The 18,262-nt window shown below is 48.7% G+C and overlaps 1 protein-coding gene across 4 annotated transcripts in view; it reads right to left on the bottom strand.

The window, feature by feature from the left end:
• Positions 1–4,537: 4,537 nt before the first annotated feature.
• Positions 4,538–18,262, bottom strand: part of LPP (LIM domain containing preferred translocation partner in lipoma) — a 311,393-nt gene continuing 297,668 nt past the window's right edge. For all 4 annotated transcript variants that reach the window (XM_083504206.1, XM_083504205.1, XM_083504203.1 and 1 more), the window contains 3 exons: positions 7,670–7,848; positions 6,048–6,168; positions 4,538–5,471 (listed from right to left, as the gene is read on the bottom strand). In XM_083504206.1, the coding sequence (XP_083360332.1) occupies positions 5,343–5,471; positions 6,048–6,168; positions 7,670–7,848 (429 nt within the window). In that variant the 3' untranslated portion in view covers positions 4,538–5,342. The remainder of the gene's footprint in view (positions 5,472–6,047; positions 6,169–7,669; positions 7,849–18,262) is intronic.

Below are 18,262 nucleotides of genomic sequence, written 5' to 3'. Positions count from 1 at the left end.
GTGGGGGGTGCAAGGGGGGCCGGCTGCACTGGGGGGGGGCGCTCGCCGCCTCCGGAGTCGCTGAAGAGCCTCAGGCGCAGGCTGTAGCAGAGCCCCATGTCTCGCGGAACTGACGAGCTGGCAGCGGCTCTCAGCGCTCGCCGTGGTCCCCGCGCATCAGGGCCGCGGAGGGCGTGCCAGGCAGCCCCTCCTCACAGCCCCGCCACCGCCGCTGCTGCAGCGGCGTCGTTTGGGTGGCAGCGCCAGCGGCAACTCGCCTCAGATCACCTGACGCGGCAGGTTAGGGGGTGCAAATTACTTGCCTTGCCCCGGGTGCTGACAACCCAGGCTACGCCGCTGTGTAATCCTAACCCTACTTTACTCAGAGTAAGCCCCACTGGAGGCAGCAGGACTTACCTCTGAGCAGACAAGGCAAAATGGGAAAAGAATTGAGTGCAAATAATACATCAGAGGCACTGGAAAGAAAAAGGCTCCCCGTTCTGGAGTTCAGAGGTACACTGCCCTTGCACATGGAGGCTTCACTGAGCAGCCCCAGGGCCATCTCTCTGTGAATCCAGCCTTAGCCTTAAACTGGCCTCCCTGCAGCTGTTTTGGATTACAAGCTGTGCTGGCTTCGGCCGATGGGACATGTGGCTCAAAACATCTGGACGGGGGCCAGATGTGGCCCAGTTGGATTTCCTTTATACAGTGGTGCCTCGCAAGACGAAAAGAATCCGTTCTGTGATTCTCTTCGTCTAGCGGTTTTTTCGTCTTGCGAAGCAAGCCCATTGACGGATTAGCAGATTAGCGCTATTAGCGGCTAATAGCGGCTTATCTGCTGATCGGATCAGCTGATAAGCGGCTTAGCGGCTTAGAAAAGGGGGGGAGGAAAAACAACCAGCAGGAACTCGAACTCGCAAGACATTGTCGTCTTGCGAAGCAAGCCCATAGGAGATTCGTTTTGCGAAGCACCTCCAAAACGGAAAACTCTTTCGTCTAGCGAGTTTTCCGTCTTGCGAGGCATTCGTCTTGTGGGGCACCACTGTACTGGATTCCGTCCTGCCTTAAGCATAGCTGAAGGGTGAAACCTGGACATTGCCTTGAGCTTCACAAACCTCTCTCCTAAATCTCATTTCGGCAACCCTTCCCAGTAACTGGAATTAGGGTTACAGCGCAATCAATATTTCCTTCCAACGAGTGTGCAGGATGAAGCAAAATAAAATGAAATACAGGCAGCTAGCCCAACAGGTTCTGATCCAGACACTTTTTGCTTCAAAGGGTCTAGCAAAGGAGTGGTGATTGCAATACCGTATCTTGAGGTTTGGGACCTCGGGCTCTCTTAAACTTGGACTGTATGGGTTTTTTGTAGGGTTTCTTATTTATTATCAGTGGGAATAAGGGTTAAGTCTACTGATTGCTAAGTATTCGTCTTAAAACGAAGAGTGCAATTGTCCAGGCACCCACTCATCTACAAGAACATCCAAATGACGTTCCCACTGCCCTCGGCTCATCTCAACCTAACTTACATACATAAAAAGTTTAATCAAAATGGTAGACATATATATTTCTTGTTAAGTATACATACATTTATAATTTTTATATATATATAAAATCCTATATATTTGGGGGAAAGGCGCAGGGAAATCTTAGGTTATAAACTTTTCAGGAATAAAAAATATTGCATACTTTAGAGAAAAACCACAGCAACCACCCGCGGGCCCAATCCACTAGGAACATCCCCTGAACGTGCAGCATTGAAATGCACTGGTGCTCCCCTTCCTTGGTGCAGGGCTCATGCAAAAGGCATTCCTAGTGGATCGTGGCCAAGGTTTCTTTGGCAAAAAAAAGAGGGGTGTGCGTGTGTGTTTTCTTTGCAATAGGTTAAATAAAGCTTTGTAATAAATATACTCTGCTATGGTGACTAAGCCCTATGAGCATAACACCCAGTTGCACTCTGCTTAATTTACTACATTTCTCGGTAAGGACTCAGCTCCTTAGCAGGCTGAAACGCTGCCCCGCTCTTCTCCAGAGAGAGAAACGTCTAAGCGCTGAAATGCGAGGGTTGGAGAACTATGCGGTGCAGCAATGGCTGGGCTAACAGCGTTTCGGACTGCAGGTTCATGCATGCATCCCCGCAAGAAGAAAATTAGTGTGTCAGGGTCCTTACTTAGCCTTCTCCCTGAGAAGCTAGCTCTAGAGGTGCAAGGATCCTGGCTCCCCGGTTCAGCTAGAGGATAACCTTCCTGCTATCTGGAGTGACACAGTTCCTCTGTGTTAATGGAGAGAGGCAAACCACGACTGAATGATAAAACATTGGGTGGAATAGCCTGTAGCTCTTTATCTCCACTTAAATCCAGATTCTGACTTTAGCCAAAGGAAACCTATTGCCATTTTTTTGAAATGGGAAGACTGGTGATCTACCCTCCCCCTGCTGTCCCTGTTCCCAGAGGGACCACGTCTGAGGCATCCGCTCTCCAAGCAAGGGGGATTACCTTGCTATGGAGTTTATGGCAAGGGGAGTGACCCCGCTGCTGAGGTTATAGCGTTTTGCTGCAGGGCAGAGATTTCAAACCTTTGCCCACATTGACTTACCGTATTTTGCGCTCCATAGGGCACACCGAACCATGGGTGCACCTAGTTTTTAGGGGGGGGAATAAAGGGAAAAAAATTATTCCCCCCCAACCGAGGGGATAGGGTGGGGGAAGCCCGAGCTTCCCCCGACCCCAGCCCCCAGAACAGGCTGCTATCCGCAAGCCTTCAGAGCCCAGCAGGAACTCCCGCCACGCTCAGAAGGCTTGCGGATAGCTGCCTGCAGCCTGGAGAGCGAGAGGAGTCAGTGCGCACCGACCCCTCTCGCTCTCCAGGCTTCAGCGAGAGCCTGCATTCGCTCCATAGGATGCACACACATTTCTCCTTCATTTTTGGAGGGGGAAAAGTGCATCCTATAGAGCAAAAAAATACGGTATTTACAGAAGACCCTGTCCGCCAATTGCAGTGGGCTCTGGAGTACACCCCAGGGGACACATCTGCTTGCAACACCGACTAGGCTGCTCTGAGTGTGTAGAGATGGAGCGCAGGCCTCTCGGACGCTCAGCTGCCGCTACTGACCTTCCCATCCAAAGATCCCTCAAAAACTCCTGGGTCTCTGGGAGAGAGGTCGAAAGCGACTGCTGTAGTGCAGGCAAAAAGGTAAAGGACCCCTGGACGGTTAAGTTCAGTCAAAGGCGACTATGGTGCTCATCTCGCTTTTCAGGCCGAGGGAGCTGGCGTTTGTCCACAGACAGCTTTCCGGGTCATGTGGCCAGCAGGACTAAACAGCTTTGGGCACAATGGGACATCGTGGCAGAAACCAGAGTGCACAGAAACGCCGTTTACCTTCCCGCCGCAGCGGTACCTATTTATCTACTTGCACTGGTGTGCTTTCAAACTGCTAGGTTGCAGTGCAGAGCTAGCTGATGTAGAACTGTACAGTTGGAGGGGACCCACTACGGTCATCTAGTCCAACCCCAGTCGCAAACCTCTGGACAGGAGAATATCGCCCTCAGGGCCCTACTTTCATTTCCCACCTCTTATAACTGGGGGTGCTCGTCTTTCAAACCAAGGAAGAGATGTGCTTGCAAGCTACACATGCCTGAGAACAGTCTTTACTGACCCCTTGGGTGGCGCTGTGGTCTAAACAACAGAGCCTAGGACTTGCGGATCAGAAGGTCGGCGGTTCGAATCCCCATGATGGGGTGAGCTCCCGTTGCTCGATCCCTGCTCCTGCCAACTTGGCAGTTTGAAAGCTCGTCAAAGTGCAAGAAGATAAATAGGTACCACTCTGGTGGGAAGGTAAACGGCGTTTCTGTGTGCTGCTCTGGTTCGCCTGAAGTGGCTTAATCATGCTGGCCACATGACCCGGAAGCTGTACGCTGGCTCCCTCGGCCAGTAAAGCAAGATGAGCGCTGCAACCCCAGAGTCGTCCATGACTGGACTTAACGGTCAGGGGTTCCTTTACTGGTCCTCTGCAACACAGTCACAGGCGGGGCAGGGAGGCGCCACTGCAGCACTGGCCCTGAATGCAGCACACTCAGGGTCTGTGGGGACAGCACGTGAACCAAAATGGTACCCCTTCTTCGCTGGAATCCTCTTCCCAGTTCTGGTACTGGGCTCCCACACCCAACAGGGAGAAGGATATTTGAAGCAGGTACATTGCCCTCTTTACCTTTCTAACTGGTGAATGTGTTTACCTTGGACCTCAAGGATAGAACATTTCTTTTGTTAGTGTTTAGATATTTAGAGGGTTATTTTTTGGGGGGGAGGCAGGGGGCATAAGTCACTGCACTTGACAAGTGCCATACTTAATACTGCTGCCCTACAAGGCTTACGGCGAGTTAAGTGTCTCTCAGGGACCTGTCCGCAAATCGGAGCTTTGGAATTTGCGAAATTTCAGCCCTTAAGAACTGCTGAGGATCAAATCTGTGCGAGATTTTTTATTCCAGCTGTAGTGTGAGCGTGTGTTTCTGGACTTAACTGTCCAGAGGTCCTTTTACCTTCCCCTCAGAAAACTCCCCCCCCCCCTTTTTCAGGCGGAGATTACAGTAAATGGTGTGCTTGTGGTCCCAGCTCTAAAAGCTGTGTTTTGGTCGCGAGAACCCAGCAAGTTGGGTCCATGGAGGTGCGACAGAGGTGGACCTTGAGTGCAGTTCAAGTGCCAAGCACGTTCCCTCGCAAGCACCCGCAGATTCCCTAATCGCCTTTCCCATCCCTGAATCGCAGCCCTAACTCCTTACTCTGCATAGTTGTCTTTAAGGCACTAGTGAAATATTGCAATACGTTATCATATGAGGCTATAGAAATAGATATAAAGTGTCCCCGTTCGTCCCCCCCCCCATATATTAATGTGCAAAGAAGCTCAGGATCTGATGGCTCGTGTGAAGAAGAAAAGGAAAAGGCGTAAGCATCTGTGGCTGGAGCGTCGGAATGGATAAAATGCATAGGACAAGCTAATGGGTTTCGGATTTAGAGGAGATGAAACCAGAAGGGGATGGAGACAGCCGAGGACTTGGGGGGGGGGGGTTCATCTGCACTACAAACATCTACCAGTTTCAAACCAGTTTAAGCATCATGGCATTCCTCAAAGCATCCTGGAAACTGTAGTTTCGCGGGGGTGTCCTGAGACCTTTCTCGGAAAGAGCCCCAGAGAACTACATTTCCCAGGGTGCCTTGCAGAGAGGGATTGCAGGCTCAAAGAGTTAAATCTGTAGTGTAGACATGGGGGGGGGGAGACGCCATAATGTGGAGCCCCCAGCAAGCCGCTCTGCTTGTCCCAAAGCCTTCCAGCTGTGCGAGAGGGGGAGGATGGCGCGAGGCTCCGGGGGCCTTCAGAGGTCGGTGCTCGACTTTGCCGTCAGGGCCTGGATCCGGGCAGAGTTGCACATCTTGCAGAGGATGTGGCCGTCCAAGGGGTAGCAGCCCTGGTTGTCGCCTTCGGACAGGCGGCCTCCGCAGTCCTGTACAAGAGGGTGAGAAAGACGCATTAAACGGTTTCAGGTTTGCAGGCACCTTTTCACAATGACTCTACAGTGGTCCCTTGGTTCTCAAACTTAATCTGTTCCGGAAGTCCGTTCCAAAACCAAAGCATTCCAAAACCAAGGCGCACTGCTTTCCCATTGCAAGTAATGCAATACGGATTAATTCGTTCCAGACTTTTAAAAACAACCCCTAAAAAAGCAACTTAAGGTTTCAGGCTTGCGCCAGAAGCAGTTTAGTCCTGCTGGCCACATGACCTGGAAAGCTGCTTGTGGACAAACAACGGCTCCCTTCACCTGAAAGCAAGATGGAGCGCAGAAACCCTGCAGTCGCCTATGACTGGACTTAACCATCCAGGGGACCTTTACCGCTGATCTATGCACAGCACATCCTCTGCATGCGCAGAAGATACTGAATTGAATTGAATTTATTAATACGGTCACGGACCAGCGTCAACACACACAATATCACAGATCATAAAACTATCAGAAATACAAAAGACAATATGAGTATAACAAGGATTTAAATATAAAAATTAAAATTGATTAGATACTGACCTCGCAGCGGTAGCACTCCACATGGAAGTCACGGTCCAAGGCCACAATGCGCACAGTCTCCTCCTGGCCTTGCGCGGGCATGATGGGCTCTTTGCAGACAGAGCAGCGGGGAGCGAATTTCCTAGGGAACGGAGAAAGTTTGCTGTGAAAGCTCTGCTCATTGAGCCAAGCGGAATCTGTGCATCCTGCGCTGACGCTGGAAGTTCCAGGGCTAGAGCAAAGAATATCACCACCCGAGGTTTCGATGTTCAGCAAGTGATGGGCGGGTGGTACACTGAAAAGGATGCTGTAGCCTTTGCCCATTCTTTGGGGATATGTTTGTATTGGGGGAGAGAAAGGGTTAATAGGTTGACCAATAAGAAAGCCCAGAGGCAGAGCCTACCTGATTTTGAGGCTCAGCTCAGAGGTTTTGACAACTAGTTCGGTTGGTTCTTTTGGGGGGGGCGGAGATAGAGGAGTCAGAGTGAGTTAGAGACAGGGACAAGACTGAGAAGGAAGAGAGTGACAGCGTTTCGAATATATTTTAAAAAGCCACTTCCGCCCTGCAGAGGAGGTGGGGTTGTGGGATTCACGTTCCCCCCTCGTGATTGGGGGAATCCCCAGCTGCGTCACCCCCTGGCCAGCCAATCAGCTGGCTCTGTGGGCATGGCCTGCCCTATAAAGGCAGGACACGACTGGGGATCTCCCTCTTTTCCCGCCTGCCAGCTGTTCCTGCTTTTCCCACCCTCCCGCCCTATAAGGTTTTTGTTCCTTGACCTTGCTATGGACCTTGGTTGGTCGCCGTTGAGGGGCTTGGTAGGAATTTTTCCACTTGGCAAATTGGCACCTGCCACTTGGTTTTTGCCTACCTCATAGCAAATCGTCACAATTTTCTTGGTATTGGCGGTTAGGCATTGGTATTGTTTTGTAGATGGAAGAGGGGAGGAAGCGCCATCACCTGCCCCACATATTGAAGGGTAGTCCAGTAAAGGATTCCGGGGGATGTGGCCCTGTCTGAAGCCTGGGGAGGTGAGGGCCTAAGGCACGCCCCCTATTGGTGACCCCGGGGGGGGGAATTCCTAGTTGATGTGCATCAGCAAGACTCCCCCTACTGGTGGTTAACCCTTCCCGGACTTCAAGAGGACAGGCTGAAGTCGGATATAGTCGGTTAGGACCAATGCCTAAGCCAATACCACTCATCACCTGTAACCAATAAAGTTGTGGCCTTATTTAGCCCATTAACCTTAATAATAGTGTCATGTGCCTTTATTTCCACTGGGGGGGGGGGAACTCGCCATGCAACTTCTTTCTGTTTGAAATAAACTTTAATCTTCATTGTTAACTCTACCTGACTGTGACTCAATACGTTACCGGGGAACCCTGGGTCCCCCCCCCCCCACAAAATTGGTGGCAGTGGAAGGATAAAGTAGTGGTGTACAGGTCAATAGTCCGTGAAACGACCGGGGGCTCTGTACGAACGCCACAGATGCTTTTGGCCGAGCCGAAATGAACTTGCAGCACAATAATAAGATAATAGCAGTCCCTCCCACACCGCAAAAGGCCCAAACACCAGCCCAAACGCAAACCTCTGCTTCTTCCCCTCCCTGAGCCCCGCAAAAAGAGGCGAAGAGAAGCGCAGCCACCTGTGGAAATCCTCGATGCAGTGGATGTTTCCGCCAGCATCCACGGTGAAGGGGATCCCATCCAGGCTGCGCTGACAGATCACGCAGGTGAAACAGTGAGGGTGGTAAGCCTTGCCAGTGGCTCGCAAGATGCGCTCCATGATGGGCTTGGCGCAGACGCTGCACTGCTCCAGGGTGCTCTGCAGAGAGAAAAGGCAGCCGGAGACCGTCAGTCGCGCCAAGCCTGCAAATCTCCCCAGGCCCCTCGCTCCTAGACATGGCATGCTCTCAGGCCTTGGATGCACAAACAATGCTTATTTTATTTATTTGTTGCATTAAGTTCCCACTTCTCCCCCAAAGAGCTCAAGGGGGCGTGCAGAGTTCTCCCTCTTTGATCCTCACAACGACCCTATGAGGTAGGCTAGGCTGAGAGGCAGGGGATGGTTATGCCCAAGGAGCTTCATGTTTCAGGGAAGTGGGAGAAAGGAGAAAAGAATAATATGATGGATTGAGGAAATATACATGTGAATGTATGGGGGGATGGGGAAGAAATGGTGTTGGTTTTGGTACCGTATTTTTCGCTCTATAGGACGCACTTTTCCCCCTCCAAAAATGAAGGGGAAATGTGTGAAGCGAATGCAGGCACCTTGGCTTCAGCGATAGCAATGTGAAGCCTCTGAAGCGCAGATGGAGCGCTCCCTCCGCGCTCTGGAGGCTTCGCGTTGCTTTCGCTGAAGCCTGGAGAGTGAGAGGGGTTGGTGCGCACAGACCCCTCTCGCTCTCCAGGCTTGAGAGATAGCTGCCTTAAACCTTCGGAGCGCAGTGAGAGGTCCCGCTGCGCTCAGGAGGCTTCAAGTTCCTTTTGCTGAAGCCAGGAGAGTCTTGCTCTCCAGGCTTCAGCGAAAGGAGCCCGACGCTATCTGGAGAGCGAGAGGGGTCACCTTAAGAGAGAATATTATGAAAATGATCTACAGGTGGTACATGACCCCAGTCAAGCTTGCAAAGATCTATCATTTGCCCGATAATAAATGCTGGAAATGTAAAGAAACTGAAGGTACCTTTTTTCACCTTTGGTGGACGTGCCCGAAGATTAAGGCTTTCTGGGAAATGATATATAATGAAATGAAAAAGGTACTTAAATGTACTTTTCCCAAGAAACCAGAAGCCTTTCTCCTGGGCATTGTCGGCCAATTGGTGTTAAAGAAAGATGGGACTTTTTTATGTACGTTACTACAGCAGCAAGAATTCTCATCGCAAAGTATTGGAAGACACAGGATCTACCCACTCTGGAAGAATGGCAGACGAAGGTGATAGACTATATGGGACTGGCTGAAATGACTGGCAGAATCCGAGACCAAGGGAGAGAGACGGTGGAAGAAGATTGGAAGAAATTCAAAACTTATCTTAAGAAATATTGTAAAGTTAATGAGTGCTAAAATGTTGAGGGTATAGAAAAAAGGGGATTACAGCTTTAAAAGGTTAAGTAAAAGAAAAGAACAAGTGAAAATTAGATAAACTTAAGGAGGAGAATTTGCTGAAACTAATTTGGAAATGGGGATGCAGAAAGGGGAGGTATGGGGAAGTCGGTGAAGTAAGGTTTAAGAAAAAAGGATTTGAAATTATACATGTATGTTTATGTGTTTGTATGTCTGTATTGTGTATTGTGTATTGTTCGTGTTTATATAAAATGTGAAAAACCAATAAAAATTTATATATAAAAAAAAATGGAGAGTGAGAGGGGTCGGTGCGCACCAACCCCCCTTGCTCTCCAGATAGCCGCCTGAAGCCTCTGGAGCGCAGTGGGAGTTCCGGAGGCTTCAGGTTACCTTCTGCTGAAGCCTGTAGAGCGAGAGGGGTTGGTGCGCACCGACCCGTCTCACTCTTCAGGCTTCAAAGATAGCTGTCTCAAGCCTCCGGAGTGCAGTGGGAGTTCCCGCTGCGCTCAGGAGGCTTCGGGTTCCTTTTGCTGAAGGCTAGGTGCCCCTTCAGCCAAGGTAGAGCGCCCCTTCAGCTAGGCGGGAGGAGAAATGGAAGGGGCTCCGTTTCTCCTGCCGCTTCGCTGAAGGGGTGCTGAGCAGAGAGGGGGAGAATTATTTTTTTCTTGTTCTCCCCCTCTAAAACAAGGTGCGTCCTAAGGTCAGGTGCATCCTATAGAGCAAAAAATACGGTACATCTGTATTGTAATGTAATATGTGAAAACCAATTAAAAAAGAAAGAAATGTGAACCCTGGTTTCCCAGGTCCGAGCCTGGCACTCTAACCACTACGCCACGCTGCCTTCTCCTGGCAACCTTGAAATCATTGCCTACAAAGACAAGGTGGCTGGTTTTACATGTTTAAAACATGTCTTGGTTTTTAATTTCAACGTTTTTCTTTTCCACGGACACGCGTCACGTGTGTTGCACTCACCCACGATGGTAACAGCCGCTTTTCTTTGTGGTGCCTGCCTCTTGCAATGCGGCCATTCAATTTTAATCAGAAACAGGACGCTGAGCTCCTCTCTCCACTGGACAGGGGAAGCTGTCGGGATGCACATGGCTAGTCACCCTTGGCCATCCGACATGGTGGGTCTCTGCAACTGGTGACTGGCCAAGCTGAACCAATCCGTTCATTGCAGCCTGTCGAGGGCTGAGCGCTCCCACATGCCATCATTTCTCCAATTCCAGGCAGGGAGTTTGTCTGGTTCCAGCTGGCAGCTGGCAAAGCTGCACTGGGCTTGAGGAATCACCCAACTTGTGCAGTCCTGATTTAAGCTTAACAGCACAAGAAAACCTGCTGGATCAGACAGGGGGCAGGCGGGTGTGGAGGACTCCCTGGTCCTGAATGGGGTAACTGTGCCCCTGAAGGACCAGGTGCGTAGCCTGGGAGTCATTTTGGACACACAGCTGTCCATGGAGGCGCAGGTCAATTCTGTGTCCAGGGCAGCTGTCTACCAGCTCCACCTGGCACACAGGCTGAGATCTTCCCTGCCCACGAACTGTCTCACCAGAGTGGTGCATGCTCTGGTTATCTCCTGCTTGGACTACTGCAATGCGCTCTGTGTGGCTACCTTTGAAGGTGACCCAGAAATCGCAACTAATCCAGAATGTGGCAGCTAGACTGGTGACTGGGAGCGGCCGCCGAGACCATATAACACCGGTCTTGAAAGACCTACACTGGTTCCCAGTAAGTTTCTGAGCACAATTCAAAGTGTTGGTGTTGACCTTTAAAGCCCTAAATGGCCTCAGTCCAGTAGACCTGGAGTGTCTCCTCACCATAGTTCAGCCCGGACGCTGAGATCCAGTGCCGAGGGCCTTCTGGCGGTTCCCTCCCTGTGAGAAGCAAGGTTACAGGGAACCAGGCAGAGGGAGTTACTGGTGGTGGCGCCCGCCCTGTGGAATGCCCTCCCATCCGATGTCAAGGAAATAAACAACTATATGACATTTAGAAGACATCTGAAGGCAGCCCTGTTTAGGGAAGCTTTTAATATTTGATGAATTATTGTATTTTAATATTTTGCTGGAAGCTGCCCAGAGTGGCTGGGGAAACGCAGCCAGATGGGCGGGGTATAAGTAATAATAATAATAATAATAATAATAATAATAAGAAGAAGAAGAAGAAGAAGAAGAAGAAGAAGAAGAAGAAGAAGAACAACAACAACAACAACAACAACATATTGTTATTGAGTCCAGCATCCTGTTCTCACAGTGGCTGGCCAGATTCCTGCAAGCAGAATCATAGAATCATAGAATCATAGAATCATAGAATCCTAGAGTTGGAAGAGACCACAAGGGCCATCGAGTCCAACCCCCTGCCAAGCAGGAAACACCATCAGAGCACTCCTGATATATGGTTGTCAAGCCTCTGCTTAAAGACCTCCAAAGTAGGAGACTCCACCACACTCCTTGGCAGCAAATTCCACTGTCGAACAGCTCTTACTGTCAGGAAGTTCTTCCTAATGTTTAGGTGGAATCTTCTCTCTTGTAGTTTGGATCCATTGCTCCGTGTCCGCTTCTCTGGAGCAGCAGAAAACAACCTTTCTCCCTCCTCTATGTGACATCCTTTTATATATTGGAACATAGCTATCATATCACCCCTTAACCTCCTCTTCTCCAGGCTAAACATGCCCAGCTCCCTTAGCCGTTCCTCATAAGGCATCGTTTCCAGGCCTTTGACCATTTTGGTTGCCCTCCTCTGGACACGTTCCAGTTTGTCAGTGTCCTTCTTGAACTGTGGTGCCCAGAACTGGACACAGTACTCCAGGTGAGGTCTGACCAGAGCAGAATACAGTGGCACTATTACTTCCCTTGGTCTAGATGCTCTACTCCAGAACCCGAGCACAAGAGCAACTCTTCCTGCGGTCACCAGCAACTGGGATTTGGAAACATTTCTGTCTCCAAATGTGGAAGATGAAGGAGCCAAAGCAATGGATTCGAGTTAGAAGAAAGGAGATTCCAGCCAAACATTATGAAGAATTTCCTGATGGTAAGAGCCGTTCAGCAGTGGCACGGACTCTCCTTCCTCGGAGGTTTTTAAGCAGAGGTTGGGTGGTCATCTGCCAGGGATGCTTTAGCTGAGATTCCTGCGTTGCAGGGGGTTGGACTAGATGACCCCTGGGGTGCCCCCAACCCTACAATTCTAGGACTCTATGAAATATTTTGTCCATTCACCCTTGTGTTTTCTTTAGTACAAATGCATCAAAATATTCTTCATGCAACGTTGTCTGCTATGATCTTCTTTTTTAAAAACAACAAGAATATTTATTTGATTTTTTAAAATGTAAACTTATAACAAAATCAATTAAATAAGCCATATAACGAGATAACTCTGAATCTTGCGACTCCCTCCCCTTCATGGGTCCTATCATCAATATTTACATCTGCATATCAGTTGATTATCCATATTTTTATCCGTCTAAATTGTTGGTAGTCTTTGTTACCTTACAAGTGAGATTAAAATCCTGCTAATGTTTACATCTGCTTACAATGGTCTCCTAAATAAATAATAATTCCCCGCCCCCCATTCTTTTTTAAAGTTCTTGTCCTCTTAGTTCCTGAGCTTTCCGCTTAATTTTGCCATTTCAGCATAGTCCCTATCAACTTGGTTTGCCATTCTTTCCCTGGTCGGGACTGGGTCCCTTCCAACTCTACAAGTCTGGGATTCTAGGAAATATTTCATCCATTCACCCTTGTGCTTTCTTCAAAATATTCTTCATGCCTTGTTGTCTGCTATAATCTTGTTTAGTGGGCTGTGCAAAGCGCTATTCTGAATAATGCTTTTTTTTCAGAGCAGCATAAAGGTATTTGGAATGACTTCTTGGAACCAGGGTGGTCAGCCACCCAGAAACATTTGGGAACCACTGCTTTAGATTTAAAGGTAAAGGGACCCCTGAATGTTAGGGTCCAGTTGTGGCCGACACTGGGGTTGCGGCGCTCATCTTGCTTTACTGGCCAAGGGAGCCAGCGTACAGCTTCCGGGTGATGTGGCCAGCATGACTAAGCCACTTCTGGCGAACCAGAGCAGTGCACGGAAACACCCTTTACCTTCCCACCAGAGTGGTACCTATTTGTCTACTTGCACTTTGACATGCTTTCGAACTGCTAGGTGGGCAGGAGCAGGGACAGAGCAACGGGAGCTCACCCCGTCGCGGGGATTCGAACCGCCGACCTTCTGATCGACAAGCCCTAGGCTCTGTGGTTTAACCCACAGTGCCACCCGCGTCCCCAAAATAGTTTTAAATAAATGCAATTTACCCTTGCAACTTTATTGCTCGGTCCTCTTCCCCCCTTTCACCCAGCTCTGTATCTGTCTCTGTTTTTTATTCTGTTGTTCCCGTCCTCTTTCTCGGGAGCAGAATCGCCCTTGCTGTGGAATTTGCTTTGCTCTCACCAGGATGACAGGATAGACAAATTAATCCCTCCATGATGTAAATGTGTTCTGATGGCAAGCCTTCCTGAGCGTCAAGCTGCGATCTAACATCTTAACAGCTGTACACACAGCTCAGGGCAAGCGGCTGCTAGCTTCCTGCTCGGCCTCCGTGGCTCGTAGCTGCCGCACCTCTGTGTCAAACGCTCTTTGCCTTCCTGGGGGCGAGACCAGAAGATTAAGATGCCCCGACCTCAAGTCCAAGGCCGAGAGGGAGCTGGCTGGGGTCCCTTTGGAGAGAGGAAAAGCAACTCTGCACATGCTCAAAAGAATAGAAGGATGCTGGCAAGCTGGAAAGTAGGCAGAGGAGGGCAACCGGGATGATCAAGGGTTAAAAGCTTACTGGGAAATGATATACAATGAATTGAAAAAGATGTTCAAAATAACGTTTGTGGGGGAAACCAGAAGCTTTTCTTTTGGGGATTATAGGGCCAGAACTACCTAAATTGTATAGAAATGTATTCATGTATGCTACTACAGCAGCAGCAAGAATGCTACTTGCCCCAAAGTGGGATGAAGAAGAAGTCCCAGCAATGGAAGAATGGGTACAAAAACTTATGGAATATTCAAAAATGGCGAAACTTACCGGAAGAATAAGAAATCAAGATAACCAACTTTTTATAAATGAACGGAAATGGTTTATTGAATATTTACAGATAAATTGCAAGCAGATCAAAACATTGGCAGGATTATTGTAATAACCTGAGGTTTATAAGAGTATATATTTAAAGTAGAGTAAGTGAGGAAATTAAATGAATTTGGATATGCAGAAGATACTTAAAAATAAATTTAAGGAACCGCAGAAAGAGGGGGAAGGAAGTCACATTTTCAAATGTGAAATTGATTGTAAAAATAATGAAATGTATAAATTTGAAAAGTATTTTTTTTTTCTTTGAAGAAATGATGGAGGGTCGGGAAACCAAGCCTTATGAGGAGCGCTTAAAGAGCTGGGTATGTTTAACCTGGAAAAGGGGAGACTGAGAGGAGATAGGAGAGACATCTTCAAATATCTGAAGGGCTATCCCATGCTTCTTTTCTCCTGCTCTGGAGGGTAGGACTCGAACCCGTGGCTTCAAGTTATAAGAAAGGAGATTCTACCTCAGGAAGATCTTTCTGGCAGTAAAAGCCGTTTGACAGCGGAACAGACTCCCACAAGAGTTGGTGGGCTCTCCTTTCTGGAGGCATTTAAGCAATGTCTGGATGGCCATCAGCCAGGAATTCTATACCTGCGATTCCTGCCTCGCAGAGGGTTGGACTAGATGACCCTCGGTGGCCCAACTCCACTTTCCTATGCTTCTTTGCAAACAGGTGCACGACACAGAATCATAGAATCCTAGAGTTGGAAGAGACCACAAGGGCCATCGAGTCCAACCCCCTGCCAAGCAGGAAACACCATCAGAGCACTCCTGACATATGGTTGTCAAGCCTCTGCTTAAAGACCTCCAAAGGAGGAGACTCCACCACACTCCTTGGCAGCAAATTCCACTGTCGAACAGCTCTTACTGTCAGGAAGTTCTTCCTAATGTTTAGGTGGAATATTCTTTCTTGTAGTTTGGATCCATTGCTCCGTGTCCGCTTCTCTGGAGCAGCCTCCGTGTCCGCTTCACGGCAGCCCTGGGCCTGTTCAATGGGGTTGGGCATGTCAAAAATCGAAGAGACGACCCCTAGGTCCCCTGTCCGCTCCTACAGTGACCAGACACACGTTCCAGACCTCAAACTAAGATATTTCTGTTGTTAGCCTTTGTTTTGAAAAGTACACCGAGGCCCCGAAGCCAGAAACAGTCTATAAAACTCTGCTCCGGCTAATCACCAGGCTTCTGGAAACATGTGCGGTCGTCCTAAGATTTAAACTCCAGTTACCCCTCACCGCAAACCGGTTCCCAAAGTGCCTCTGGGCAGTTGGGGAACTTTGGCTATTTCTGCACCTCTTCATGGGTGGAAAAAATGAGACTGCCAAGCCAGATTCTGGCAATGTGCGGGGGGGGGGGTGGCGGCGCAGGCAGCCGGGGAGGTGGCTAGCGAGAGTCAACCTGTAGGCTTGCACAGCTTTCTGGCGCTGGGCTTTTTTGAACTCTGGAGGGCAGGCAAGATCATCGGGGAACAGAGAAGCTCTCCAGAAAAGCCACCCAGGAAAATGACTCCAGGGGAAAATCGACAAGGAGCAGGAATGCCTGCAGGCAACAGCCGAAGCCTCGTAGAATCATAAAATTGTCGAGTTGGAAGGTCATTCCATCCAACCCCCTATAAACCAAGAATCTTTTGCCCAAACTCGAACCCACGTCCCCGAGAGTCTCGCGCTCTACCAATCGAGATATCTCAGGACAACAATCGTCGTTTCAATCTCTGAACTTTATGCACGTTTCAAAGCTATATTGCAAATGTTTCTCGGTTTTTTTAAATCTTTTTCGTTTTGTTTGTTTTTAAACTATCAGGTGAGGCATAAATCTTACGATGCAGGTAAAATAAATAAATAAAAAGCCCTTGCTGGGAAATGGATGGTTATTAGCCAGCCGGCAAGAGTGGCTCTGTAAGGCAGGGCTGAGCTCAGAAACCGTTTCCACTCCAACCGTAAAAGAAATAAAATAACAGGAGGAAGGAGAATGGAAACTGTGTGTGTGTGTGTGTGTGTGTGTGTGTGTGTGTGTCCTGCCTCTGCCTGGTATATTAAATGCTATACGCTCTACATGCAATTATGGGGGGAAATGGCAGGAAATTGACCCATTTGGGCTGAAGCGTCCCTGTCACGCTTCACGCTTTCTCGTTCCACGGCCCATTTGGGGGATGAGCAATTTCTTTCCGGGGCAAAAGAAGATCTATCAGCAGCCGGTGTGTCTTCGCACAAAAGCGGCACTCAGAAACCCTCTCAGGTTCTCGCTTCATTTTCCTCTTTGTGTTGCTCAATAAAATTATAGCCAATGGCCATAAATATGTGGTTGCGACGCTGCACTCCTCGCAGCCTGCTTCCCTCCCTACAAAACATTACAGTAATGATGGCTGCATCCGCAGCAGCAGTGTGTCTGGATGGAGGGAAGTAATAGTCCCGCTCTGTTCTGCTTTGCTCAGACCTCACATTGAGTCCTGCATTCTGTTCTGGGCAGCCCAATTTAAGAAGGGCATGGACAAGCTGGAAGGGCAACCAAGGTGATCAAGGGGAATGAGACTTTGCGCCGGCCATCAGGCAATGGCTTTCTCCACCTGCCTTGCCTTCAGAACAGAGTTGAGTCTGCGTCAAGTCCTGGGGATTCGGAGTGTGTGTGTGAATTCAACACTGCTTGGTTTGTTTTTTGGTGGCTGGTTTGTTAACGTTGTTAATAACAACGTTTAGGGAAGCTTTTAATGTTTAATAGGTTATTGTATTTTAGTGTTTTGCTGGAAGCCACCCAGAGTGGCTGAGGAAACCCAGCCAGATGGGCGGGGTATAACTAATTTATTATTATTATTATTATTATTATTATTATTATTATTATTATTATTATCTTTTGTGGAGCATCTTATAATATGACTTTTGTTGCGGTTGTGCTGTTTAGCTTATTTTGTTGGTTTGCTTGTTTGCTAATTGCATTTCATTAGTTGGGCTTGTTTTCCTTATGTGATTCTTTTACTGATGATTAGTTAAGTATTCTATATGATTTATCTAAATACAGTGGTACCTCTGGTTGCGAACGGGATCCGTTCCAGAGGTGCGTTCGCAACCTGAAAAGAACGCAATCCACCTCTGCGCACGCGTGGGTTGCGATTCGCAGCTTCTGCGCATGACATCATTTTGTGCGTCTGCGCATGTGCGAACGGTGAAACCCGGAAGTAACCTGTTCCATTACTTCCGGGTTGCCATGGGACGCAACCTGAAAACATGCAACCTGAAGCAAACGTAACGTGAGGTATGACTGTATTTGTGATCTTCTATTATTTTATTATTTGTTGATTGTAAGCCGCTTTGTGACAAGGGGCATAGAAATATAAGAAACGGAAAAGGAATGGAAACCAGGCCTTATGAGGAGCGCTCGAAGGAGCTGGGTATGTTTAGCCTGGAAAAGAGGAGACCGAGAGGAGATAGGAGAGCCATATTAATATAGCTCAAGGGCTGTCACATGGAAAAGGGAACAAACTTGTTTTCTCCTGCTCTGGAGGGTAGGACTCGAACCCATGGCTTCAAGTTATAAGAAAGGGGATTCCGACTAAACACCAGGAAGGACTTTCTGGCGGCAAGAGCTGTTTGATGGAGGAATGGACTCCCTCAGAAGGTGGTAGACTCTCCTTCCTTGGAGGTTTTTAAGCAGAGGTTGGATGGCCATCTGTCATGGATGCTTTAGCTGAGATTCCTGCATTGCCAGGCGTACCTTCCATCCCTACAATTCCATGAGTCTAAGGAACATATAGTTAAAGCTCTGGTTTTCCCAGTAGTGATGTATGGAAGTGAGAGCTGGACCATAAAGCAGGCTGATCGCCGAAGAATTGATGCTTTTGAATTCTGGTGCTGGAGGAGACTCTTGAGAGTCCCATGGACTGCAAGAAGATCAAACCTCTCCATTCTGAAGGAAATCAGCCCTGAGTGCTCCCTGGAAGGACAGATCCTGAAGCTGAGGCTCCAATACTTTGGCCACCTCATGAGAAGAGAAGTCTCCCTGGAGAAGACCCTGATATTGGGAAAGATGGAGGGCACAAGGAGAAAGGGACGACAGAGGACAAGATGGTGGGACAGTGTTCTCGAAGC

This window comes from Podarcis liolepis (genome assembly GCF_965112155.1).
Source record: "Podarcis liolepis genome assembly, chromosome: 5".
NCBI lineage: Eukaryota > Metazoa > Chordata > Lepidosauria > Squamata > Lacertidae > Podarcis > Podarcis liolepis.
The sequence above is the reverse complement of the archived record's forward strand: the minus strand, read 5'-3'. Positions and strand labels throughout refer to the sequence as shown.